Raw genomic sequence first — 27,695 nt, forward strand, 5'->3', positions numbered from 1 at the left:
CCTTGATTTGCCTGAAACTTTTTGAAAGAAAGTGCTTTAGACTGATGAAACGAAAGTTGAACAGTTCTGCCATTACCATGTAAGATACTGTAGTTGCTTCAATTTCTTAATGTTTCCCACAGTTAAAATTGCTAGCTGCAAGCATTTAGAGATTTTTGTATGCCTTACCCTGCTTGGTAAATTATCTTCATTTTCAAATGTTCAGACAGCTGCTTAGAGCAGTGCTTCTCAACCTTTTTTATTTCAGCTACAAACTTAAGATTGTGAGCCCATTGGGGACAAGGAAACACAGTACTTGAATGTAATCTGCTTTGAATTGCCTGAAAAGTAGGATATAAAGAAAATAATATTCCTGGCACTTTCAAGTTTGCTCCTTCTTCACACACCAAGCCAAATTTTGCAGGATTTTCTCTCCCCCACCTTCCACTGGTAGTAGGAGAGTAGCACTTTTTACCTGTGTGTGCCTCATTTTGCTGTCTTCAATCTGACATCTGAATGTGTGAAACTAGCCAGTCCTGCATGATTACAAAGTCCCACACATTCAAACATCAGATTGTAGCTGGCAGAGAAGTAAGGTTAAGGTTCCCAGAGTTCTGGTGGGTGAATCTGGGACACTTACTTTCTGTAGTGCTAGTAGTGAGTGAGCAGTTCATTTTGGTTGGGGGGGGGGGGGGGTCTGGTAGACTCTTCCTATAGAAAATTTGAGTAACCTGCTCTCAAAATACACTGTACCTAAAAGTGCATTCTTTAAGTTTTATTATCACAAAACATTTTTGGGCACAATACAAAAGCCTCCATGCTGGTGGGTATAGCCTGCATAAAACCCAACTATTCCTAGCATGCATATTCCATGTGGGAGACATGTACAGGTCAGGGGCTTTGAACTGTATCCCAGGATTTTTCATACTGATTACTTATTAATATTCTTTATCAGGCAATAATTTCCTAACCCTTGAAGTTCCTGGTTTGATTTTGGGGCTCAGAGTGTCTTTTTTTTTTTTTTATCATTCACTGGTTTTCTCTCTATTACTTTTTCTGTTTTTCCTTCTCTCTCTGGTGTCTTCTTTCCTTCAGAGTGGATATGTTAATATTTTCTCTTTCTTTAATCTTTCTGCACTTTACCTGATGCTCTCCTTTCTTCTTTCTAGGAGTAGCTTTGTGATTAGAGTACAGGCTGAGAACCAGGGAAACAAGTGTTCAAATCCCACTGCCATTTCTTGTGAGCTTGGGCAAGTCACTTTATCTTCTATTGCCTCAGGTACAAACGTAGGGGGGGGAGGGATCATCTATTAAGTAAACTGCCATATTTTATTATGGGAGGGGACAAATACAGTTAGGTGGGGGGGGGGGGTTCCTACCATATTTATCCCCTCGCCAAGAAAAAGTATCATGGGCAAACATGAAAAAAATGTGCATTGCTGGCCCCTTTCGCCCAGGACCACTATCATCTCATCTTAAATGGCCATGTGGCCTGGAAACTCAAGCCTCTCCCATCAGGGTGTGCCTTTTATACTGGGTGTGGGGTGGTGGAGGACACTAGATCACCAGGGTTTAGGTGTTCTGGATGGGGAGATCTAGGGTGGGGGGAGGCTGCTACTGGAGTGGGGAGGTGTTTTGGAAGGATTGGTATTTGGAGAGGTGGGTAGGGAGCAGGACATCGCCTCGTGACTGAACAACTTTAAAAAAAAATACATCAGCCACATAAGTTGGCAATGTCATTTAATGGCACCAAGACAGAAAATCTCTCTCATAGCTCAGAAAAACCAAGGCAGCCTATAGAAGCATGCACAGAACCTCCTGCACAGCTGCCTCCACAAGAGTTTTCTCAGTCTTTATTGCAGGCTAATCTTGAACTCTAAGGGGAGGAGGGTGAGATGGTGTGGTTGATTAGCCTTGCTGTCTACAGAGAACGCCCAATACAAATAAGCAACTATGCATTCTTTGTGGATAAGCAGGACAGAAATCAGCCATACAAGTGGGAACTCCCAAGCTGAGGGTTTATGTGGGTATTTTTTAAAGTTTCTATCTCAATAGTGGACCATGAGACATGTATTGCATTAGAGGATGGAGACAGAATTGAAGGAATTAATAAGCTCTTGAGAACTGCTTTGCCAAAACTACTGCTGACGTAGCATATATAGTAACATAGTAAATGATGACAGATAAAGACCCAAATGGTCCATCAGTCTGCTCAACAGAACGTTTAGGGTTGTAACTGTTGATCTGAGTTGGTTATTGCAATACAGAAATGTATACACCTTGTTATCAAAGATTACCCCTTTTCTTCATTTCTATCCTTTAGCTACTAGTGATCCTTTGTGTTTATCCCATGCCTTTTTGAACTCCATTACTGTTTTTGCTTGCACCACCTCTTCCATGAGGGCAATCCATGCATCCACCACTGTGAAGAAATACTTCCTGCTGTTGCTCTTGAATCTAACCCTTTGAAGAGTCTTATCACAATCCCTTGCTCTCCATCTCCTTTTCCATTGGAAGAGGCTTGAATCCTGTGCATGGTTAATATCTTTCAGGTATTTAAAAGTCTGTATCATATCTCCCCCATCTCTTCTCTCCTCCAGAATATACATATTTAGGTCATAAAAATATAAGAAATACCATACTGGCTCAGACTAAAGATCCACCAAGCCCAGTATCCTGTCTCAGTGGCCAATTGAAGTCCCAAGAACCCAGTAAGATTCCAAACAATAAGTTCAATCCTTCTTGCTCATAATCAGGATAAGCAGAGGCTTTCCCAAATCTTCATGACTAAAAGTGGCTTATAGACTTTTCCTCCAGGAACATATCCAAATCCTTAATAAACCCATATATGCTAACTGCTTTCACTACATCCTTTGGGAATAAATTCCACAGTTTAATTGCGGGCTGAGTGAAAATATACTTTCTCTGATTTGTCTTGAAAGTGCAAACCATTCGCTTAATGGAGTGTCTCCAGTACTATTGGAAAGTAGGGATGTGCAATCGTTTAGGCAATTTTAACAAAATTGCCTAATTCATCCTGGTTTGGGGAACCTGAAAACTGAACCAAATTTTCCCAAAAAAGATTTTCTGCGGCGGGCTGAAAATGAAGCCCCATCCAAACGATTTGGGCTTTGCACATCTGTATTGGAAAGGATAAATGACTGTTCTCTGTTTATCCATATTTTAACATTTGTGATTTTAAACACTTCTATCATAACTGATAAGATAGAGGTCTTTAAAATCCTTTCTCCAGGCTGAAGAACTCTAACCTGTTTAGTCTTCCACATAGGGGAAACATTCCATCCCCTTTATTGTTTTTATAGCCCTTGTCTGCATTTTGTCTAGGTCCTCCAGTCTCATCTCATGTCTTTTGGTGCAGACTCCACACCATGTCGCTCCTTGTGACCTTGGGCAAGTCACTTTACCCTACATTGCCTCAGGTACAAAAACTTAGATTGTAAGCCCGCTGGGGATAGAGAAATACCTACAGTACCTGAATGTAAACCGGTGTGATATCTCAATTGAGATCGAATGTCGGTATATAAAAACAATAAATAAAATAAATAATAAATTTTGGTTGCTTTTCTCTGGACCACTTTCATCCTGTCTCTATATTTTTTGAGATATGGTCTCCATAACACAAAACTCCAGGTGAGGTCTCATCAATGACCTGTAGAGGCATTATCACCTCCTTTTTCCTGATTGTTGTTCTTTTTATGCAGCCTAAGCATCCCTTTGGCCTTTGTAAACACCACTGACTGAATGGTTTAGTGAGGTCCTTGGATTGATTCTGCCAGGATTAGTGATGACCTTGGTTGAACACCAAGAAGATGATAAAACTTGACTATCTAGAGAAAGTAAAAGTCATAACTAGGCTTCTGTAGATAAACCTATGAAAAGATTACCACTAATGGGGGAGAATCATGATGCAAGTCACCCTCCTTCTGTCTGCAAAAGCTTGCTTTGGCCTCAAATGGCTCATATGCATGACCAGGCCAAACAGAGCAGTCCACCAGTTGCAGCACAGGAGCAATTTCTAGGCAATAATGTGCAATGAAGGTATAGCTAGAAGACAAGGTAGCAGCTTTGTGGATATCTTGTGTGGATGCAGAGCAAAGATGGGCTAAGGAAGCTGCAGTAGCCCTCATTTGATGGGTTTTCACTTTATATTGAAGATGTCTTGTTTGATAACAAGAGATGCAATCAGAAATCCAAGAAGAAACCAAGTTTCTTACCTGTCACATATTCTTTGTAGACAGCAGGTCAAATCAGTCACAAATGCAATGACATCATCGGATAGTGCCAAAATGGACATGCTCTCTCAGAGTTCAGATAGAGAAATCTTTTTGGGTATGTGAGGGTGTTCCCATGCACCTTCACTGTGAAAGTCTCAGTCTTTTCACTAACTGAGCTTCAACTCTAAGAGGAGAGTAGGATTATATGGAAGATTTGTCCTGATGTCTATGGAGATCACCTGTTACAGGTCAGCCACACTAGTGGGATTCCCAGCTGAGGGCTGTGTGAATAGATTTCTTTTTTATTTATTTTTATTTTTCAAAATTTATATTCCACTAACATCCATTTGTTTATGGTGGATTACAATATACACATTCATAATATAAATAACAAAACACAAGAACAAAAACACACAAGCTCCCTTACACCACTAATACTTAAAACAAAACATAACAGCAAAGTTTCTTCCATAAACCTTCTCGTCTCAACCTACACACAGAACAAAATAATGTTGACACTGCCATACAAAACCAATAATTAAATAAAATCCAGAAACTAATACCTCATTGAAACCCAGAAATATCACTGATATCAAAGGCCTGTTTAAAAAGAAAGGTCTTTAGTGTCTTTTTTAAATTTTGAGTGCAAGTTTTCAAATACTTTGGAAGTCTATTACAAAACATGGCACCTGCCACCACAAAAGCAGTATCCCGAGATTCCAAGAGGTGAACAAGCTATGAAGTTGGAAACTCCAGAAGCAATGATTAGCAGATCTAAGAGCACATGTTGAGGTGTACAATCTTTATATTAATACAGGGTTCTTTATGAGAAATATGCAACCCAATTGAATAACAGATAGTGGGAGAGTTGAAGCAATTATTTGAAGAAATTTTTAAAAAAATACTGCTTGGCCAAAAGGCACTCTCTCTGTGAGTTTTCTTCTAGACAATAATGCTTCATAAAAGTATGTAAGGAAGTCCAGGTAACTAGTTTGCAGATGACTTGGAAAAAAACTGAACATAGGAATGCTTCTGAAGTTGCAGTTGTGAGGATCTGTTGCTGAATTCACCTCCAACCTACAGATGGTACTGTGAGCCACTTGGGACTCTCTATTTAGTCCTTCCAGCTTTGTGCCCTTCATGTGCCTCCAGTGATCATTTGTTTCCTGCTTAGTTGTGTTTTTATATACAGGTCTTTTGGCATTGATCCTAATTCTTGGTCCTCTTTCTCTGGCTTTGCTCTGGTTACCTACCCTTATCTTCAGTGTTCCTGATTGATCCCTTTTGTGTTCCCGCCTTCCTGGTATGCTTTAGCTTCTTATTTTGTTCCTGGTTTCTAATGCCATGCCTTGGATCAGGGGCTACCCCCATTATTCATTACTCTCTGGCCACCAGCAACTGAAGGCTGTGTGCTTGAATTTGCTGCTCTAGATATCCAATCACTCATTCCTGGGGTAACCAACATACAATTGTCATCTTAGCTGTTACTCAGATTTGATGAACTCTGACTTTATTGGTGAAATGTAAGCTTGTATCTTTATAATAGGTGATGTCAGATAGGATAAAAGCATTTGTTTCCCAACTGGAAATCTTTGTTTATTTGGATCATGACTTGCAGGGGAGCAGTATGGTTAAGTCAGTGGGAATAAAGGACAGTGAGACTATTTTAATATAGCTTTGGACTTTTTGTTATATTTTGATTGGTATTTTTGGCAATTTTAGATATTTTCAACTATTAGGTTAATTGTTTGGAATTACATCTTAGAATATCCAAGGTAAAGTATGTTTTTTCATGTTTTTATGTTATCTACTATATAATGATTTATGTTCAGTATTTTGTTTTAATTTTATGAATGCTTTCTGTACCTCACCTAAAATGCAAAACAGTTCAGGTAAGAAATGATTTTAAATACACAATCCAGAAGACTTCCTGTAAGCCTATGTCCTTTCTAAGTAAAAGAGTAGCACTCTCCTACAGTCTAAGGTGTGTTTTCTCTGCTTTCTTAGAGGAAAAAAGTAAGAAGGATTATAGATTGAGTCAAATGGGATTGAGAGACTACTTTTAGAAGATTCTTAGGCCATCGTGTTCTTATTATCACTCTAATCTTTAAATCAGTGATATGGAGTGTCTGCTACTAGAGCCTGGAGTTTGCTCATTCTGCAAGCTGCAATTACTGCTATTAAAAAGAGAACTTTCCAAGAGGTCCATATTCAGTAAGATTTTCAGTAGACAAGTTATCCAATTTCTTATGTTCTTATGCTAAATATATCAGAAATATGACCTTCTCACTCCCCAAATGTCCCCCCATGCCAACATCCTTCCCCCAAAATACACCCACCCATCTAGTACCTGACTCGTGGGCCCCTTTATGATTGCAGTAAGATCCCTGAAAAAAATGCAGGTTGTTTTGAGACAGCACATATCCATCCTTAGACATCAGTAGAAGAAAATTGACCAAGGAGACTCACATGGAATCACTGTGCAGGAACTCATAAAAATGCTCTGAAAGACTTTTCTTTCTGAACTCTGAGAAACCATGCCCATGTCAGCGCTATTAGATGACATCATCCCACATGTGTGACTGAATTTGTTCTTGTTTGCCCATGGAGACAGATTTCATTTTGTAAATGAACAACCCTGTTTGACTGGGTTTAAGGGATGCAATGAAATGAATGTAAAACCTATTTGCCCTTATAGGTGTATGGCATTGGAAAAAATACTAGCAACACAATGGATTGATTTAAATAAAATTGAGAGAATAGTTTTGGTAGAAATTTAGGATGTGTTTTCAAAACTACTCTATTGTGGAAAATTTGTGAATAAGGAGAGTATGGATCTAGGCTTACAACTTGTGTTCTCTCCAGGCAGAAGCAAATGCTATCAGAAATAACAACACCTTCCATGTAAGGAATATTAGATCTGCTATTACCAAAGCTTCAAATGGAACTTTCATGAATTGAGCTAATACCATATTAAGATCCCAAGTAGCAGGAAGAATTTTAGTTGGTGGTTTAAGATGGGTTAGGCCTTTCATGAATCTGACAATCTAGGTTGATGGGAGATAAGAATACTTTCCAAATTTTTGTGGTATGCTGCTATATCATGAAGATGAACTTTTGAGTTAACTTTCAAGTTTGAGTGAGAAAGGCTTGAAGTGCTGAAGTAAAAGGGGAACAAGTCACTTAAAGGGGTTCTGATTGAAGTCAGAACACTAGATAGAAAACCTTTTCTGTCTGAAGTTATAAGATCTTCTGGTATATCTTATTGATACTAAAATAACTTTGCTTACTTCAGTAGGCAACTGCATAGAAGACATTAGTTGATTTTCAACATTCATACAGTTAGATCATAGGACTGAAGATTGGGATGAAGGAGATTCCCATTGTACTGGATAATCAGGGATCAGAAAATTCTCAATCTTATTGGATGCTGAACAGCTAAGCATTCAAACCATAGAAACTGAATTTGATGTGGCCAAAAAGGGACTATTAAAATCATTAGACTCTTTTCTTAATTTTGAAATTGTTTTGGCTATAAATGAATTGGCAGAAATGCATAGAGAAGCCCCTAATTCTATCGGATTAAAAAGGCATCTGTCACTAGAATGTCTCTTGCTGGCTTCCTAGAGCTAGCCTCCTAAAGATTTTGTTGTTCCATGGCATCACAAAGAGATATATTTGCAGAGTGTGCCAAAGTTAAGACTTCCTGTGCTACCTATCTACAATCTATCAAGCTAGGTAGAGAGAACATGGTACAAATCTACTCTTCTTTCACCTTTAATCCCTCCAGATCACATTAAATCTTCACTGATGGTAACTATGTTGTTTGACTGTGCATGTTAAACTGCCACCTAAAACCCAACTCACCCCAAGTTCATTATGCCCCCTCTTACAGTGGTATAAAACATTTAAAAATCAGGGTGCCTCCATAGAGGCTCTCTCTCTCTCTCCTTCCTTCCCTCTCCCTCCTGAAACGAGATTTGCGATAAATCCCTGTTCAGCCATAATGCACAGCTATTGCAGACATAATGCTCAGGAAAAAGGTGTAGTTATTTCTGGCATTAAATCCCACGATAGTGTGCGTTATATTATCGCATGCAACATTAACTAGCCCTCATTTCCATTTACTCCGCCCAAACTCCTCCCACTTGAATAAAAATTTCAAATTTGGATACGCATTTCGCTGTGCAGTATTTATTGCATGCTTTAGGGCATTATCGCAGGCATTAGGGCCTTAACACCCGTGATAATGCCCTAACACATTTTGATAAATGACTCCCTGGGTTTGGTTGTAGGAGGACAGCAGCAGTGCAGTACCTTGGGTCATATCCTTCTCTTCTGTCTGGAGCTGGTGTTGCACTTTGAGCCCTGTATGATATTGTAATGCTGTGCAGTTCAAAGTATAATACTCCAGGACCAGAAGCAGAGGAAGAGGAGAATGGAACACAAAAAGCTACACTACCACAGTGCTCTTCCTGCTAAGAAGCTGGGATTGCTGTAGGATTAAGAGGACCAGAGCCAATGTTCCAGTTCCCAGATTTTGTGGTTCTTCCCAGGCCACAGAATCGCAAAATACCAGAGACTCTGTAAATATATATATATATAACAAAAGATCTTCACTTATTCAAAGTTATTTTTATTTTGTGAAATATAAGCTGCTCAGATTGATGTATTTTTACAAATATAAAGAAAATTGTGTTATTTAATTTTTCTAAAACATGCTTCTCAGTGATTGTGACAATGTTCTGAAGGTCACATGCTCTGGAAACAAATGTGAGATTATGTAACATTGTAAGGAAATAAAGCTGCAGCAAAAATATGGAAAATAAAATGCTGAATAGTGAAAAAGAATATTGCACATTACAGGCTTTAAACATAGAAGAACTACATTTGTCAATGGGTTACACCCATTTCTGTCAACCTGTGATTTGCAAACAATTGTATAGCATTTGATGTTAGGCTGAATTAATTATTGTAAGTCATTGTACCAGGGGCTTTGATGAAGCAATTCATTGACAAAATACAGCTGCAAAGCTAATTTGCAAGGAAAAAAAAAAGTGATCATGTTACACCAATTCTGAGTGATTTTCATTGGCTTCCGATTGATCAGGGAATTCAGTTTAAAATATCTCTGACGTTTAAATGTCTTCATTTGGTAACCCCTAATTATCTAGCAGATTTGCTCTGCTTTTATAATCCACCAAGAATGTTGCATTCCTCTCAGCAGACTATTGGAAATGCCTGCATTATCCAGATGTAAAGCTACTAGAGACAAGACAAAGTAGTTTCCAATATTTTGCTCTTATGCTGTGGAACCTCTGAGGTTTTGAAATTCGCCTTGAATCTAGCTAGTAAGGCCTTGTTGTTTGAGAGTGTTTTGGATAACATCAAAAGACTGAAGTGAGGGGTTTCTTGGTTGGGAATTGAGGAAGAGTATTGTTTGAGAGTTCTTGACAAGGGTGAATTTTTATTTTAATTAAATTGTAATATGTTGTATTGATGATTCATTTCATTTTATGTAACCTGATGGTAAACGGATTTGTGGTTCTGTTTGGCATTAAAGTCGAAATGAAAAGGTAAACACTACAAAGAATGTGGAAAATATGCAACACACACCAAATAATATCAAGAAACAATAGTGTGTTGCAAATAGTCTTATGGTCTGATAACTCATCTAGTGACCAAAAACTCACAACATCAAATACAAGTAAATAAATAAATAACACTTACCTAAGTAGTGAAGGAGTTTTCCCATTTACTGCCGTGTAAAGATTCTCCAGGAATGTTTCATTCCAATAAAGATCACAAAATTTCTCAGATATTGCACCAACAAAAGTACCAAACTGAAGGCCTTTTAAGGCAAAAATATATTCACCTTGTATAAAAATAAATACTGCAATATTAATTTGATGTAGTCTAAACCATAATAATGTCAACATATTACAGAGAAAACTATCCTCAAGATATCCTTACGATGTCCCCACTCTGCTCGGAGTATTCACTATGCTCCCATTAGATAAGTTAAAATAGATTCTTCTCATTTTGAAAAATACCACATATTTCTGCCCCAAAAGTACACGCGTATGTTTTAGTATTAACACTTATTTGTAATTCAGGAAAACACAATTTTTCTACTCATTTTATAAAATAATGTGCATATATTTTATGCATGTAATTCATAAAACATATATGTGTAATAATCCTGAATTATTCATGGATGTATTTCATAAAGAATGCATGTACTTTGCTTCTGAAATACTTATTTGTGGGTCTACTTGCAATCTCCAATTCGCCAACACCTTTACCAGTTCACCCTGACCCCCCAACCACTTCACCCCAACTCCCCTATTTAACCTAGACCTTTCACCATAAATCAAATAAATAAACTGTAGACAAAAGACAACTTATGTGATTTAATTAGCAGGTGTAAAAGTGTATGGAAATGTTGGAAATGAATGCACATATAGCACTTACAAAAGAGTGACTTGTGAACGTACTTTCAAACTCCATCCCAGAACATATTTAAACTGTCTCATTTTCCCCCTAACATTTATGTGCAATATCGCATGTAAATGCATAAAGCAAATGTTGCTTACCTGATGTAACAGGTGTTCTCACAGGACAGCAGGATGTTAGTCCTCACAGATGGTAGTCCTCACAAATGGGTGACATCGAGGATGGAGCCCTGTACGGAAAACTTTTCTGTCAAAGTTTCAACAAGCTTTGACTGACACTGGCACACTGGGTGCACTGAGCATGCCCAGCCTGCAATTATCCCTGTGAGCCACAGGTGTCTCCCTCAGTCTCGTCTTATAGCTAAAAAGCGCAAGCGAAACTAAAATAAAAGTATACAGACCCAACTCCGCGGGGTGGCGGGCGGGTTTCGTGAGGACTAACATCCTGCTGTCCTGTGAGAACACCTGTTACATCAGGTAAGCAACATTTGCTTTCTCACAGGACAAGCAGGATGGTAGTCCTCACAAATGGGTGAGTACCGAGCTGAGGATGCCCGGGAATGCACCAGATACACCGCAGATGCGCAAAGGCGTAACGACTGAGGTGGAAATGGGAACGGAGGGCATCCGCAACACCATAATGGGTTCGTGGAAGGATGTTGGGTAGTGAATTGAAAAAAGTAAGAGTAGGCGGACTGGCCAAACATGGAGCATGCCGGCTAGTCAAATGTAAGCAATAATAGGCTGCGAAGGTATGGAGAGGACTCCAGGCTGCAACCTGATAAAAAAGTACAAGCAGCAGTAACCAAAGGGAAGCTGTTAAGGCTAAGACGGACACAACAGTTTGTGGATACCCACAGTGTTGTAGTGAAATGTCTGCTTGTTGGTAGGAAAGGAAATATAGACCACTTAATCAGAAGGATTAGGTCTGTGTGGTCACTGGAAGTAGCAGCTTGACCCTTGCATGAAGGAAAGAGTCAAGTGGAATTCACATGGAATGCAGTGCAATGTAGATAGAATGTAAGCGCAGCATTACTGTCCAGGAATGTGGAAAACCCAGTCTCTCCCTAGGGCGAGAGAGAGAGGTTAGGAAAAATTAATAGAGTATTTCCTGAGGAAAGGAGATACAACATCTACCTGAAAAGGATAGAAAGTTGAATGCGTAGAACTACTCAGTGGCAGAGGAACGGAGTCAGGTGAGTATGGAAAGAGTGCATAACTCACGGACCCTGCTGGCAGGAATGACATTAAGAGGGAAAGAAGTTCCCTTGCCAAACTGTGGAAGAGAGGAATGGAAAGGCTCAAACGTAGAATGTATGAGACTTATAAGGAGAATATATATGTTCATTCCGTGATTAGAGAAATAGAGGCGGCTTGATCAGTGGATAATCCATGGTAAGCCGACTCAGAGAGGATTACCGAAAACGGGAACCCAACTCCCAAAACGATACACCTCCTAAGAGAAAGGTGTATCTATGTGGAGGATGTCTGGAGAACAGAATCCGAGGGAGTAAGAAAAAATGGTGGAAAAGTAAAAGGGGTAATACCTCTTTTTTTTTTTTTTTTTTTTTTAGCGTCAGGAGGTAAAGCCTGCCATATTAAACGGCAAGATTTATGTTTAGAAGGTTTTGTGACGCTACCAGAACCTAAGAACATCAGTAAGTCTATGATTTGGGACTGACTGGTGAGAGAATAAAAGGTTACTGATATGATGGATTGAGAAGTATGGGAAAGCATACTGATCTCAGTCAGGGAGTGGGGAAAAGAATACTGAACCCCATCCCAGTTCAACATTAGAAGAATGCTGGCTACGAGAGGCAGCAGAAGAGATATATTGAAGAGGCCTTTGATGGAAGAAAAGGCATCTAAGGGAACGCATAGGAAACATGTGCAGGGAGCAGAACCTGTGCATCGTATGGAATGATGCAGACGCCGAGGAAAGTTTAGTTAAACTCAGCGTTAAAAGATTTGCCCTGTACACATGTAATTGAGACCATTCGAGAGGATAGAACCTACGTGGAGAAGGTCTGATAGAGCGTTCATTAAATCTCTTAGATATGTGGCCCAAGGACGCATGAAGTGAACAAGGGCCAAGGGTAGAGCTGCGCAGCTGTCTAGCAGAGCAGCTAAGAGGTAATGCGTGCTTATGAGTTGGAAAGCACATTGTCCCTATGCTGTCTGTCTGTATGCACAAAGAATTGTTGCAAAAGCAGTATTGGAAGGCATAAGGGCATAACTCATGGGTGCAACGTCCAGGAAGTTTATGAGAAACTATGCTGGAGTGCAATAGATGCATAATGGGTTGACAGCTTTCAGGAGAAACTTTATAACCCTAAGGAATTGCGAGCATGAGTCGAAGGAGACTAGGTCCTAGTTCGAACTGGGATAAGAATCAGGGACGAAAGCAATGAAACCACTTAGGTCCATTGAGTATAGAATGTCACTGAATATAACCCATAGCAGTTTTGAATTATGAGAAAAATGCATAGTGGGAAGAAACCCCATAGCCCAACCATGAAAAGTTGAAAGGCTGAGGTTATGGAAAATATGCGCAGGGACATATAACAATGTATCAGAATGTCTGTGCGCATGCTGGACAAGAGGGTCTTAAGACTGTGGTGTCCAGAAGTGTTACAGAAGGGATTTATGGCAGTGACAGTAATCCCAGTTAGTAAATGTATAGTGAGTCCTGAAAAAAGTGAGAGCTCCTTGCATGTACTGAAAGTGGTTAGCAGTAGTCTATGCAAGGAAAGTGAATGATGTTACACTCCGCAGAGAAAACAGCATTCACCAACAGTGATGCAAGAGACAGTTCACTTACCGAAGCTGGTGCCAGCGGCAGAGCTTGGGGTTGTAATGTTGACTCACCATAAAGCACATAGAAACATTAAAATAATGTACTTACTGCAGTATGGAGTGATGGTAACCAAAGATACCATTGTACCTGTGACGTCTAAAGAAAGTTGGATTTTCTTAGGTCCAGGATGTGCGGAGAGTAACTATTTTCTGTTAAAAGAAAGAATAGTGCAATTAAAACTCCCCAACCCCCCTCCCTTCTCCCCTCTGCACTTCGTAGCGCCTGGGGGAGTGTACCGGGACTTTGGTACAAGGTGGGGTGGCCGCTCTGATATCTGACCAGATGGGAGACCAGGAGGTGTCCCAATGGAGGATATCATGTAGGCTCCTGCAGGTGTGTGAGCGGTAAGTGGTACCCGCATTTCTGTATGCTGTACAAGGAGACACTGAGACCTGTGGCCAGGCCTCAAGGTGGACTTGTACATGGGGCAATGGTTGCTGAATCTCATGTTTAGCAGATCAGCCAATGCAGCTGGACCTTGGTTGGGAGGGAACCAAGAGTCAGAGCATTGGTCGGCACAGGGACTTGTTACTGACAAGAGAAGAAGCCCTGCTGCAATCCCAAGAAGATAGAGGGGTTCTCCTGATATTGTGGCTAACATAGCTAACATAGCGATATGTGACACTAATACAGTTCTAAAAGGCACATGACCCAGAACTTTTCGAACCACGGTCCGAATGGGAGAACACAACTCTATGGGAATGCCGCCGAAGCGGGTACTTACCATCCGACGTGGATCGCCGCAAGACGAGCCGGTGAAGATTGTTGACTCCGACGGTCTCCGGAGTCCTCGAGGGTAAGGCCGGGGACGTAAACGTCCATCTCGCTCTGAAACCCGGTATGGTGGCACAGGTACAGAGGAGACAGGCCAGGCGTGAGTGGCGTTTAGACTGCTAAGTGTAACAGATGGCCATAGTCCCACACCACTTGACGGTGGGGCACGCCAGGAACAGAGGAGCCTTAACGGAACTCATGTTCCCTTCCCTCGTCCCAGCGGCTCGATGTGTCATGACGCCAATGCAGAAGCTGTCGGACCTGGATCCGGAAGTTCTGGATCACCAAGGACTGCCAAAACTGTAGGAACAGTGCTGATGGCAGTGGTGATGTCGCTCTGCCCGAGCGTTGTCCAGCCTGGAGAAGGATGGCACCGATGTGCTGGATGGCGTCAGCGGCGGACGATCACGATGTCGGCGATGATGGGTGCCACGGTGCTCGGCCCGGTCTTTCCCCAGCGCCGAGATGGAAGCCCTCGTCGTCCTGGAAGGCGATCGATGACGAACTGTCAGCACGCCTGCTCTGCTCCTGACACAATGGAGTGTCTTAAGCTAATACGGGGCTTAAAAAAGAACCCAAAGCGTGGAGCAATGTGAGGAGGCGAGGGTAATATGTGGCGGTGCTATGTCGGTATTGACGATATTGAAGGCAACCTAAGGGGCTTCGAGGATATCATCAAAATGGGTATAAAAAATCGTCGATGACTGGCCAGGAGAATGATGACAGTGACGGGCACTGACAGCAGTGGCATAGGTATCTTTGAAACGATGTGGAATCGAATAATCGAAAAACATTGCCGTTATTGAAAAAGATACCGGCATCGACTGAGTCGAAGTCGAATCAATAGGGCGTCAAGGACACCGAAGGAAAACGGAGGTGTCGAGGGCATCGATGCATGGAGGCGGGCATTTATGCCGTTTGTGGCATGGCCACGGGCATCAACTATAGGGCCACAGACGTTGACGGTATCGATTTGGACAGACTCAGATTTCCAAGTGTACATGGCATCGGTGCCCCAGACACGTGTGTCGGTGGCATCAATATGGACACGTATGGAATCGATGGCATGGATCTCCCAGTCGATGAATTCCATCCCGGCATCAACGCCAGTCCTGGAATCGGCATGGGCATCGATGCCAGCCATAAGGCTGGCATTGGCATCAACGCCCATCCACGGAATCGAGCCGGCATGGATACCCACCGATGGGACCCACCTGGGCATCGAATTTCACCGATGGGAGCAGCCTGGCATCGACTGCCCTCGATGGATGCATTCTAACATAGATGCCCATGGATGAAACACCTGGGCATCGGTGTCCATCGATGCAAAAGGACCTGGCACCAATGCCATCGACGGACGGCCATCCGGCACCAATGCCATCGACGGACAAGCCATCCAGCACCGATGTCCATCGATGGGGACCATCCGGCACCGATGTCCACCGATGGGGACCATCCGGCATCGATGCCCACCGATGAATCGATGTGGCACCGATGCCCACCGATGGAAAAGGGCTGGACATCGGTGGGGAGGATGGGGCATCGATGGCATCCCCAAAAGGGGGGGTGGCATCAATGAAGTGACCCTGGGATCGTTAAAAAGTGTCTCGGGCAGCGGTGGCGGCGACCCGAGTATGCATGGCAGTGACTAACAGCGTGTGCGTCAATGGCATGCATCCGGGTAGGGACGGCACCGAGGAAGCCCAAGGAAAAAAACAGTGCGTAGGAGGAAAAAGCCTGGTAGCACTGAAAAGCAAAAAACATGGATAAAGGCATCAGGGCACCGTGGGGGGAGGGGCGCTGATGACATATAAAAGCCCAGGGCGGTTTAGGAGGGTCCCGGTGTAGCGATAGGGTATCGACTGCGTGAGGGTACCAGGGAACGAAGGACTTGAAGCTACAGAGGTCCTAAAGTTAAGGAAAAAATCCCTACCCCACTAGCATAAGCAAGCAGAGTGTCACAGAGATACTCGCAAGCTGTTTAAAGCTAACTGAAAAATGGGGGAAGGGAAGGCTTCAGTCAGTTAACAGCCTTAAGATAGTGACAGAAACCGACCGAAAAATAAGAATTAGTACTCACCGAGCGTCGTAAAAACGTACGCGGAGGGAGACCTGTGCAGGGAAAAGTGTTTTTTGAAGTGAAAAGTTAAGTGTTTCCATGAGGTAATTAGTTAAAAAATCCTCACAGAGCTCCAACCGCTATGCTGACTGCAGAGCGGAAAAAAGAAGACTGAGGGAGACACCTGTGGCTCACAGGGATAATTGCAGGCTGGGCATGCTCAGTGCACCCAGTGTGCCAGTGTCAGTCAAAGCTTGTTGAAACTTTGACAGAAAAGTTTTCTGTACAGGGCTCCATCCTCGATGTCACCCATTTGTGAGGACTACCATCTGTGAGGACTACCATCCTGCTTGTCCTGTGAGAATCATGTTTACAAAATACCATATACATGCTACTTACATGCATATATGCTGATTTTACACAGGGAAATCTTTTGAAAATTCATCCTAAAGTGTATAGTAAAACAGCATTTAATGATCAGATGCAAAAACATTTACCATGTTAAATTTTTGGCATGTTAGTATGGTTATGGTCGTAGCATGCGCTGGAACCAAAAAACTATGTCTAATTTCAAGTAGATATCAACTATGTTAACTGACTCTTTCACTGTGGGCAGGAAGCAGGAGGGATTTCATCTCCCCTCACCTCTCTGCATACAGAGAGAAGAGGCACCATGACCAGCAGATCCCAACTCTTCCTTCCCAGCCTAAAAATTAAGGGGATGCATTCCCTAATCCCCCTCCCAACCTCACATCATAAAGTATTAATGATCATAAAGTAAAGGGTTGCATTACTCTATCATAAAGTAAAGGGTTGCATGACCCAATTCCCTCATTTGCTCCTGGTAGGTCCAACCCCTGCATGCCCTTTCCAGAGAGGTCCATAAGGTGCTCTTTCCTCCAAAACCACTTCCCTTCTTCCTCCTTTCGCTACTTATAGGGATAACACTATTGTTCTCCCAGGCCCCTCAGCCCATAACCTTTGGGTCATTTTAAACTCCTTTCTTTTTTCTCTAGACACATTCAAAGCATTATAAAACATGTAGTTTCTCTATTCATCACTAACCTCCACTCTTCCTTTCTGAACACACAACCAAATCCTTATCTATCACCTCCTGCTTCGACTATTGCAAACCTGCTCTTACGTCTCTCAGCAAATCATCTCTCTCCCCTACAATTTATTCAAAATTAAGTTGCATGACATATGTCACCAGAGTTGCTAAGCTCATACAACCTCTCAAGTAACTACATTGGCTCCCCCTATCCTCTTCTGCATACAATTCAGCCTTCTCTTACTCACCTATAAATGCATTCGTTCTGCACCTCCTCACTATCTCTCCCTACACTCCTTCTTATGAACTCTGCTAATTGGGCAGTCACTCCTACCAATGCCTTTTTCCTCCACTGCCAATTTCTGACTCCATGCATTCCACCCTGCTGTATCCCAGCCTGGAAATAATTATGGGCCTTATGGGGATAGAGTTGGATTCTAATCCTGAAATAGAATCTAAGCTCTAAGCACCGAATCTAAGCTCTAATCTAAGCTCTAAGCACCAATCCCTCCTCATCTCTCTCACAGACCATCTCATCATGGGTATGGACTCCGGGCACTCCTTCCTGCTAATACTCCTCGACATCTCGGCAGCATTCGACACGGTGAATCATTCCACTCTACTTAAACAACTTTCGGACATCGGGATAACAGGTACGGCCTTCAAATGGTTCGACTCCTTTCTCACGAACAGAGGCTACAAAGTAAAGATAAACAACAAGGAATCTCCGCTCATCAACACTACAAGAGGTGTACCACAGGGCTCTTCTCTGTCTCCTACACTATTCAACCTTTACCTTCTCCCCCTTTGCCAGCTGCTTACGAATCTTAAACTCAAACACTATCTTTACGCCGACGCTGTCCAAATCCTGATCTCTATAACCAAATCCCTTACAAAAACACTGAAATTCTGGGACAACTGCCTCCAAGCAATCAATGACCTCCTTACTACCTTAAACCTTGTGCTCAACACGTCCAAGACAGAAATGCTCCTTATATCTCTCAACCACAAAGATAGCCTACACACAAGCCACACCAACACGGAGTTATAATTGATAACCAGCTAAATCTAAAAAAGTTCATCACCAACACAACCAAAGACTGCTTCTTCAAACTTCAGGTACTAAAAAGACTCAAACCGCTACTGTATTTTCAAGACTTCAGATCGGTACTCCAGGCCATTATATTCTCCAAATTAGATTACTGCAATTCCATTCTGCTAGGCCTTCCCGCTTCCTCTACCAAACCACTTCAGATGCTACAAAATTTGGCTGCCAGAATCTTAACAAATTCCAATAGAAGAGAACACATCACACCTATCTTGAAAAACCTACATTGGCTCCCAGTAAACTTCAGAATTCTACACAAGTGTCTCACCATCATCCATAAAGCTATCTACAACAGAACACCCATTGATTTACACAACCCTCTCACGCTACACTTCTCTACCAGACCCATCAGAGAAGCATACAAAGGTACGCTACACACCCCCACCCAGCCAAATCCACACACCTCTCATCCACTAAAGATCGAGCCTTCTCAGCAGCAGCACCAACCATCTGGAACAACATGCCCCCAGACCTTAGACAAGAAACTTGCACGCAGACATTCAGAAAGAAATTCAAGACGTGGCTATTTCTACAAGCCTTCCCTGATCTATGACATCCCCTACTGCTACAGGATTTTGGACATCCCCTACTGCCACAACTCACCTTGGTCCGCCAGTCGACGTTCCCCATCCCCGACATGGCTTCTGACATTATATTAATCAGTCCTGAGTTTTTTGAACTAATACTATTTAGTCAGGAATCATATGATATTCCACAGCCCTAGGTATAGGATATCATGTATATAATTGATAATATTCAGTCCTGAGTACAAGTGAGTATTATAGTCCTAAGTATATTTCTAGATATTATTTATTTCTGAGACTAAATATTATTTATTTCTATGTTAGCCTTTACTCTGGCTTTTCCTCCTCCCAGTTCAAGTGCCCCTGTTTATTGTAACTTTCATTCACTTTTTCTCTCTTTGCCTATTGTTCACGCTGATGTGAATGCTATTGCACTGTTTACTGTAAACCGATACGATATGATTGTTATCATGAGTGTCGGTATAAAAAAGCCCTAAATAAATAAATAAATAAATAAATAAATAGAATCTGCAGTACAGATTGACCAAATCTACTGTGGTGATGGTAGTCTTCAGATAAACAATTATGGGATGTGAATGTATAGTCTAAACTCCACATTACAGCGTGACAAATATCTTCTATGGAGGTTGATCTCAAGAAAGAAAAAGCTAGATGGCCTTCTAAGGGATTCAGTCCACTCTAGACAGAAAGCTAAGGCTCTTTTGCAATCCAGACTGTGCGAGGCTAATTTACCACTGTGGACATGTGGCATGGAGAAGAATGTTGGAAGAATGATTGACTGCTTAAGGTGGAAATCAGACATTACCTCAGGCATGAAACATAGGATGTGAGTAGCATAAGGGGGGGGGTGGGGGGTAACGTTTTTCAAACTTGTTTTGACAGGTCGGTTTAGCCAATCAGGGTTCACTTCCAGGTTAAAACCCACCCAATTCCTGGTCTCTTTCAGCCAATCAGCATTCACTTCTTTGTTAATCCCCATTCCTTGTTGCATCTTTGACTCTCTCCCAGCCATCAATATAATGACATCTCAGTAAGTTGTTGTAGCCATTCCCCCAAAATTCATAGCCACACCACAAAACATGCCCCAATTTGGCCAGTTTTCATAATGTTAAAGGGGGGTATGCTTCTTTCTGACCCTTTTTGATTATGTATAATGAAACTGGAAATACATTTTACTAAAACAGCACTAGATGTTCGGGGGCAGGAAATTACATCACTGCCAATATGACACCTGCTGAGCATGCACAGTCAAATCATGCACAGTAAACATCACCATGGAGCATGCAGAAACAGCCATGTTTAATGATATCACAGTAAATGACATTGCTGCCAAGTATGCTCAGTAAATGGCTCTGTTTTCATAGTTGGCATTACTCTAAAGCAGTGGTTCTCAACCTTTTTTTGGCCGGGACACACCTGACAGATGGTTCTCACATGCGTGACACACTGAGCATGTGACCGTCACGGGGCTAAATGTAAACATGCACTCTGCATCCACAGGAATCCCCTCAACCCCCCGCAATGAGTGCAGAGCAGATCTAGGGCATTACCCTGTACAACTCGCCATACAAAAAAAGATATTCTGGTTCTGATGACATCTCAGTAAAAGCAAAACAAACTCCCTTTACTACCAGGCACAATAGCCCTTCTTATGAAAAGACAGTAATTTACCACTAATGCATATCCTATTGAGAAAACACAACAAATAAGATTGATACAAAAGCCTACATGCTAGTAAAATATCTCACCTCTGTCACACACCCAGAACTGACCTTCACCAAGTACAGAAAGACCACACATTATAAATATGGAGACAGAAACTGGAATGGAAAACCAAAAAAGCCACTCTGCATGCAGTGCAAACCTAGAGAAATGGAAAGAGAAATATAGCACCTAACATAGTCCCAGGATCTGCAATAATGCACACAAACTAACCCGCACAAAGATACACCTGTATTATGGAACACACTCAACCAGTAACAACCCTATCTAAGGAATACAACTATTAAACCAGGCCCTAAACACTAATACATTTCCTATTGGGAAAACAGAATAAGCCAAGCTGCTATAGCGCCCCACACAGAAATAATTGTAAAGCTTTACTAAAAATGTTACAAAACAGCTGCTGAACAGAATATCCAACAATTAAAAACTCATAAAAATTATTAAAACATGTCCAAATATCAATAAAATATTTCAAAACAGCAGACATCGCATAATACCCAATAATTAAAATGGCAATCAAGAAAAATAAATTTAAAAAGCCACCTTTTCTTACCCTCTCCAGCAACTCTCCTACTCCTTTCCCTTCCAGGCCAATAGCACTCACAGGAAGCAGCAAGGGCTGCTGAAGCTCTGTCCTCACAGTCCTCTTCCTTAGCGCCCACAACCAGTCACTCACACACATAACTCCAATTAGACCCCACGAACAGTCTCGGTCTCTCTCACCTCCCTGACCAGTCTCTCTCTCAATCACTCATGGTCTCTTATATACAAGCTCTCAATCACACACAAATGCTCTCACACCCACACCAGCTCTCACCCAAGCACCCATTCACACCCACACACACCAGCTCTCACCCAAGCACCCATTCACACCCACACACACCACCTCTCACCCAAGCACCCATTCACACCCACACACACCAGCTCTCACCCAGGCTCTCATTCACACACAGACACCCCAGCTCTCACCCAGGCACTCATTCACACACAGACACCCCAGCTCTCACCCAGGCACTCATTCACACACAGACACCCCAGCTCTCACCCAGGCACTCATTCACACACAGACACACCAGCTCTCACCCAGGCACCCATTCACACCAGTTCTCACCCAGGCTTCCATTCACACCAGCTCTCAACCAGGCACCCATTCACACACAGACACACCAGCTCTCACTCAGGCACCCATTCACACACAGAGACACCAGCTCTCACCCAGGCACCCATTCACACACAGACACACCAGTTCTCACCCAGGCACCCATTCACACCAGTTCTCACCCAGGCACCCATTCACACCAGTTCTCACCCAGGCACTCATTCATACACAGACACACCAGCTCTCACCCAGGCACCCATTCACACACAGACACATCAGTTCTCAACCAGGCACCCATTCACACACAGACACACCAGCTCTCACCCAGGCACCCATTCACACACAGACACACCAGCTCTCACCCAGGCACCCATTCACACCCACACACACCACCTCTCACCCAGGCACCCATTCACACCCACACACACCACCTCTCACCCAGGCACCCATTCACACCAGCTTTCAGCCAGGCACTCATTCACACACAGACGCACCGGCTCTCACCCAGGCACTCATTCACACACACAGACGCACCCGCTCTCACCCAGGCACTCATTCACGCACACAGTCGCACCCGCTCTCACCCAGGCACTCATCCACGCACAGACGCACCCGCTCTCACCCAGGCACTCATTCACACACACAGACGCACCCGCTCTCACCCAGGCACTCATCCACACACACACAGACGCACCCGCTCTCACCCAGGCACTCATCCACGCACAGACGCACCCGCTCTCACCAAAAACTTCTTCTTCCTTCGCTGCAGGGATGGGCTCCAGTTCCGCCGCGGCTTTACTCCGGCGGGCCTTCTTTTTTCGCCACCGCGGGAATGGGCTCCCGTGGTGGCCTCGGTCGGGTTTCCTCTTCGCCGCCACAGGCTGTGGCGGCCTTGCTTTGTCGGGGTCAGGTCTCCTCTTTGCCGCCATGGGAATGGGCTCCCATGGCGGCTTTGCTTCGTCGAGGGTCGGGTTTCCTCTTCATTGCGCGATCTTGCTTCGTCAGAGTTCAAAATTCCTCCCTGCCTGCCTCACCGGCCAATCAAAGGCTTCCTCCCTTCTTCCTACTCCCACTGGTAGGGAGGAGGCTTCTGATTGGCCTGCGCGGGGGCAGGCAGAATGAAGGAGGCTTCCCATTGTGTAATGGGGGTAGGAAGAACGAAGGCTTCCAATTGGCCCGCGTGTGCTGGAAAAAGGCAAAAGGAAAGTAGAACGGGGTAGTGGGACACCGGGAGACGCGACACACCTGGCGGTGTTTGGCGACACACCAGTGTGTCGCGACACACCGGTTGAGAAGCGCTGCTCTAAAGCATGCAGAGGCAGACATTTTTAATGATTTCACAGAAATGTCAACACTGTCAAGTATGTGCAGTAACCTCCCATTGGCTGCAATGGAGACAAAAAAAACAAACAAACCCAGAGTAGGTCCAGTGGGGCTGGTGCTTTTTTCATTTAATATGAATAAATCCTTCTTTTTTTTCTCACATATCATACATTCTTTTCCTTTGCAGAGACCCAAAGCGTAGATATAGAATTTCAGCTCATAGCCGCAGAGTTGCAGATTTTATTTTATTATTTTTTTTACATGGCAGACCTTCACCACACAGAATAAGCAATGACAGAAATGCAGTTCCTTTAGGCAAAATTCAAAGATATCAACGATATGCAGAACACTAAAAGAATGCACTATACCATGACTGTGCAAAAAATGGTGAAAGATATCTGCAAGCTGAAGGCTTTAATCAGAAAACATATTTGTGATAGGCATCCTTTAGGCCAGGGGTGGCCAACTCCAATCATCACAAGCTACAAACAGGCCAGATTTTCAGGATATCCACAATGAATATACAGGAGCTAGATTTGCATACGATGGAGGCTGTACATTTAAATCTATCTTTCGCATATTCACTGTAGATATCCTGAAAACTTGGCCTGTTTGTGACTCTCAAGAACCGGAGTTGGCCACCTCTACTTTAAGCTTTTAACACTGGCAGTGGCAAAACAGTGGCCATACTGGAATGATGTAGGAGAAACAGAATGCATGCTAGGGCTAATTTTCTCTATAACTAGGCAACACCAGAGAGTTACTCCCCTCAATGCCTCCTTTCTCATAGCAGTCTAGTACAGTGACCTGTGATGGAATTGCAAGCACAATTTTTAAATGAGGAGGTTAAAATGCAAGCATACATTTAGCTAAGGTTTTGGAAAGCAGAGCTGTAAGCAATGTTCTTAAAATACTTTATTATGATTCTGAGACTAAAGGCAGTCTGGGAGACATAACACGGTTTTTTTCAGGCCATTATGAAACGCCATAAGGATGCAAATAGGAAATGAGACCCAGAATGCTTTGACAGAAAAAAACGATCTCGTAAAAAATGTTATAAGATGTTACAAAAAACCAGGACATGCCCAAAAATGCCCCAGTGGTGGAAGCAAAAACAGCCGCATGCTTACACAACACAGCAATTACCACATAAATGGGAAAAATGTCATATTTAGCTATTTTTCTAAAAATAATAAAAGGGGTCATGACCCAAGATGTATTTTTGAAATAATAAGCAGTGCAATTTATAGAAATTCATTACCACCGATTACACAGTAACCCTTGTTTGTACATATTAGAGCTTTTAAAATTAAAGAACCTGCTGGCTTTCTTTGAACGTAGTTAATAGTTAAATAGTTAATCTTAGGATTTACAATTATTTTTTTCTTCATCTCCTAAATTGAGATGTAGAATTTCAACCCCTGTTTTGCAACACTGAGAAGGTAGTGGGCTTTTATATCCACCCCCACTCCCTTCCTGATACTCACAGCCATGGGCAGAGGTATAGCAGAAGATGACTGAAATGCATTTCCACAGTATGTAAAATACGAAGGTAATAACTGAGCAGCCTAAACACCCATGGGCTCCAATCCACCCCCACCCCAGCCTCGCTAGTCTCCCCGCTTACACACATGGAAAACTCGACACACCATTTGGATGCAAAGGCTGCAGCCATTTATTAGAATCCATAGCATGGGAGTCTAATTAAGGCCAAGTCTGTTCAATAAAGTTTACAAAATCATAGTTGGGCAGGTGCCAGTACTCTAATATCTACCCAAGCGAAACCGCGGGGTCTTGCGCCCATCATGACCATCAAGAATCGGATGGAATCACGTCTCAGACCTCCACAAAGCAAGCCTGCTGCCGAATCCCATCCACTGGAGGGGATCCCAGCCAGGCCGAAACCCCTCCCCACATATCAGACTTGATCTGTTGAGGCCATGAGTGCGGGCCCGACATTGATCATCCATGGCAAACAGAAGAGGGCCCCTAGGCCTCTCACATACATATTGACACCTCCCACCTTCCTTATAATGCTTCTGAAGTTACAAAGGTAATCCTGGACTCGGTCGCTGCCGCCACAGGGGCTCAGCACACAGAGGCACGGAAGCATTTTTCCACCCGCATGTGCCGGGCACCCCCCTAACAACAGCTAGGGCCACTGCATCTGGGTGAAAAGCCTCTGCATTGCTTGCAAGAACAGATTGTTTCCCAGGTTTGAAAAGTGTACCCCGTCCAGGGCATGCAGTTCTGCGCAGTACCCGTCCACCCATTTACGTCACAAATGATATCCACCCTGGAGTTGTAGGGCTTTGGCTACTTGCCGGTTGAACTTGGCGCAGTATCTACCCCACCACCCGGTGCACATCAAGCTATGGCGGGATATGATCTCGGACCAGCAGACTTTTGTGGACAGCCATGAGGAGGTCAGGCAGCTAAAGTCTTTCCTAATAGCATTCATCAAAGTGATGCCAATGCCTTTGCCTAAGTCATTGCCACCAAGGTGAATGATGATTAGGTTGGGTGGTGCTGAGCTCACACTCCTTGACTGCAACATGGGCCACAGCTGATGCTATCGCATGCCTTCTTGACCCAGCCAATCAATTGTCCAACTTTGTCATGAGAGCCCAAGGTCATGACCAAATTTCCCTTCGATGGCTTGACTCTATGCATGTGTTATGAATGAGTGGCCAACGATCCATGTAGAGCAACACTGGACAACAGCAGGAAATGAAACAGAAAACTAGGTCATGGTGCATGCCCAGCTGGGTGCAAGTGCAGGGGAACTGTCCTCATGAGTAACGTATGACCCATAAGCTCCCGGCCTCCAGCGACCCAACTGCTGTATCCCGGCGGAGGCAGCACGGAAGTGGCTCCAATGCAGAATGAGTGAGTGCCAAAACATTTGCTCTGGAGCCCCACCTCCACTAGGGCTTTCTTGAACACAGCCAAAAACTCAAATTTGCGGATGATACAAAATTATTCAGAGTAGTTACATCACACGCAGATTGTGATACATTACAGAAGGACCTTGTGAGACTGGAAGATTGGCCATCCAAATGGCAGATTAAATTTAATGTGGACAAGTGCAAGGTGTTGCATATGGGGAAAATTAACCCTTGCTGTAGTTACACAATGTTAGGTTCCATATTAGGAGCTACCAACTAGGAATTTGATTTAGGCATCATAATGGATAATACTTTGAAATTGTCGGCTCAGTGTGCTGCACCAGTCAAAAAAGCAAACAATGTTAGGAATTATTAGGAAGGGAATGGTTAATAAAACCGAAAATGTCATAATGCCTCTGTATCACTCCATGGTTAGACCGCACCTTGAATATTGTGTACAATTCTGGTCGCCGCATCTCAAAAAAGATATAGTTGCACTGGAGAAGGTACAGAGAAGGGCAACCAAAATGATAAAGGGGATGGAACAGCTCCCTAATGAGGAAAGGCTGAAGAGGTTAGGGCTGTTCAGCTTGGAGACGAGACAGCTGAGAGGGGATATGATAGAGGTCATTAAAATCATGAAAGGTCTTGAACGAGTAGATGTGAATTGGTTATTTACACTTTCAGATAATAGAAGGACTAGGGGGCACTCCATAAAGTTAGCAAGTAGCACATTTAAGACTAATCAGAGAAAATTCTTTTTCACTCAACACACAATTAAGCTCTGGAATTTGTTGCCAGAGGATGTGATTAGTGCAGTTAGTGTAGCTGGGTTTAAAAAAGGTTTGGATAAGTTCTTGGAGGAGAAGTCCATTAACAGATATTAATCAAGTTGACTTAGGGAATGGCCTCTGCTATTACTGGCATCAGTAGCATGGGATCTTCTTGGTGTTTGGGTACTTGCCAGGTTCTTGTGGCCTGGTTTGGCCTCTGTTGGAAACAGGTGCTAGGCTTGATGGACCCTTGGTCTGACCCAGCTTAGCAATTTCTTAATATTCTTATGAAAGCGAGTTAAAGGGGATTTATCACAGTTTAGCAAAAATAAACCTTTCCCTTTTGGGTGAAAGGTTATTGGGTTACAGCCACTACTGGACATGTCTCCAGATCCCTGACCGCTGTCAGTGTGATGACTTGGCCTCGGGCATTCTGGTCAGTCTTAGACTGCCCTAACTTTAGGCTTAAGGTGCTGCCCGCAGCTGAGATGCCTTATGTGATGGTGCCGTAAACTTGCTGATGTGCAGGGCCCCAAAAAATGCCAGCGCAAAGGCTACCCAGAAAAGTGCAGTCTTGAACTCATCAGCAGCTACCGCGGGCAAGACGTGCCATGGTTGTAGCAACAGGTCAATGGTTAGTGGTCTTTGAGCATCATGCCAAGGCAAAGATTCTCTGGCCCAGCGCAGCATCACTCTTTTCACCACGAAATGGTGCTCAGCGCGACCTGTTTTGAGCTTTGAGAAGAACGCTAGGGCTGCTAGGTGCAAAGGAACCATGTTCCTGGACAGTCCCTGCCTCTTGGCATGAAAAATGAATCTAATCA

At 43.2% G+C, this 27,695-nt stretch overlaps 1 protein-coding gene across 8 annotated transcripts in view; it reads right to left on the bottom strand.

The window, feature by feature from the left end:
* KNDC1 (kinase non-catalytic C-lobe domain containing 1) overlaps positions 1-27,695 on the bottom strand; it is a 283,690-nt gene that overhangs the window by 118,686 nt on the left and 137,309 nt on the right. For all 8 annotated transcript variants that reach the window (XM_029609968.1, XM_029609973.1, XM_029609974.1 and 5 more), the window contains one exon: positions 9,945-10,089. In XM_029609968.1, coding sequence (XP_029465828.1) covers positions 9,945-10,089 — 145 coding nt within the window. The remainder of the gene's footprint in view (positions 1-9,944; positions 10,090-27,695) is intronic.

Source organism: Rhinatrema bivittatum, chromosome 7 (genome assembly GCF_901001135.1).
Source record: "Rhinatrema bivittatum chromosome 7, aRhiBiv1.1, whole genome shotgun sequence".
NCBI classification, from domain to species: domain Eukaryota; kingdom Metazoa; phylum Chordata; class Amphibia; order Gymnophiona; family Rhinatrematidae; genus Rhinatrema; species Rhinatrema bivittatum.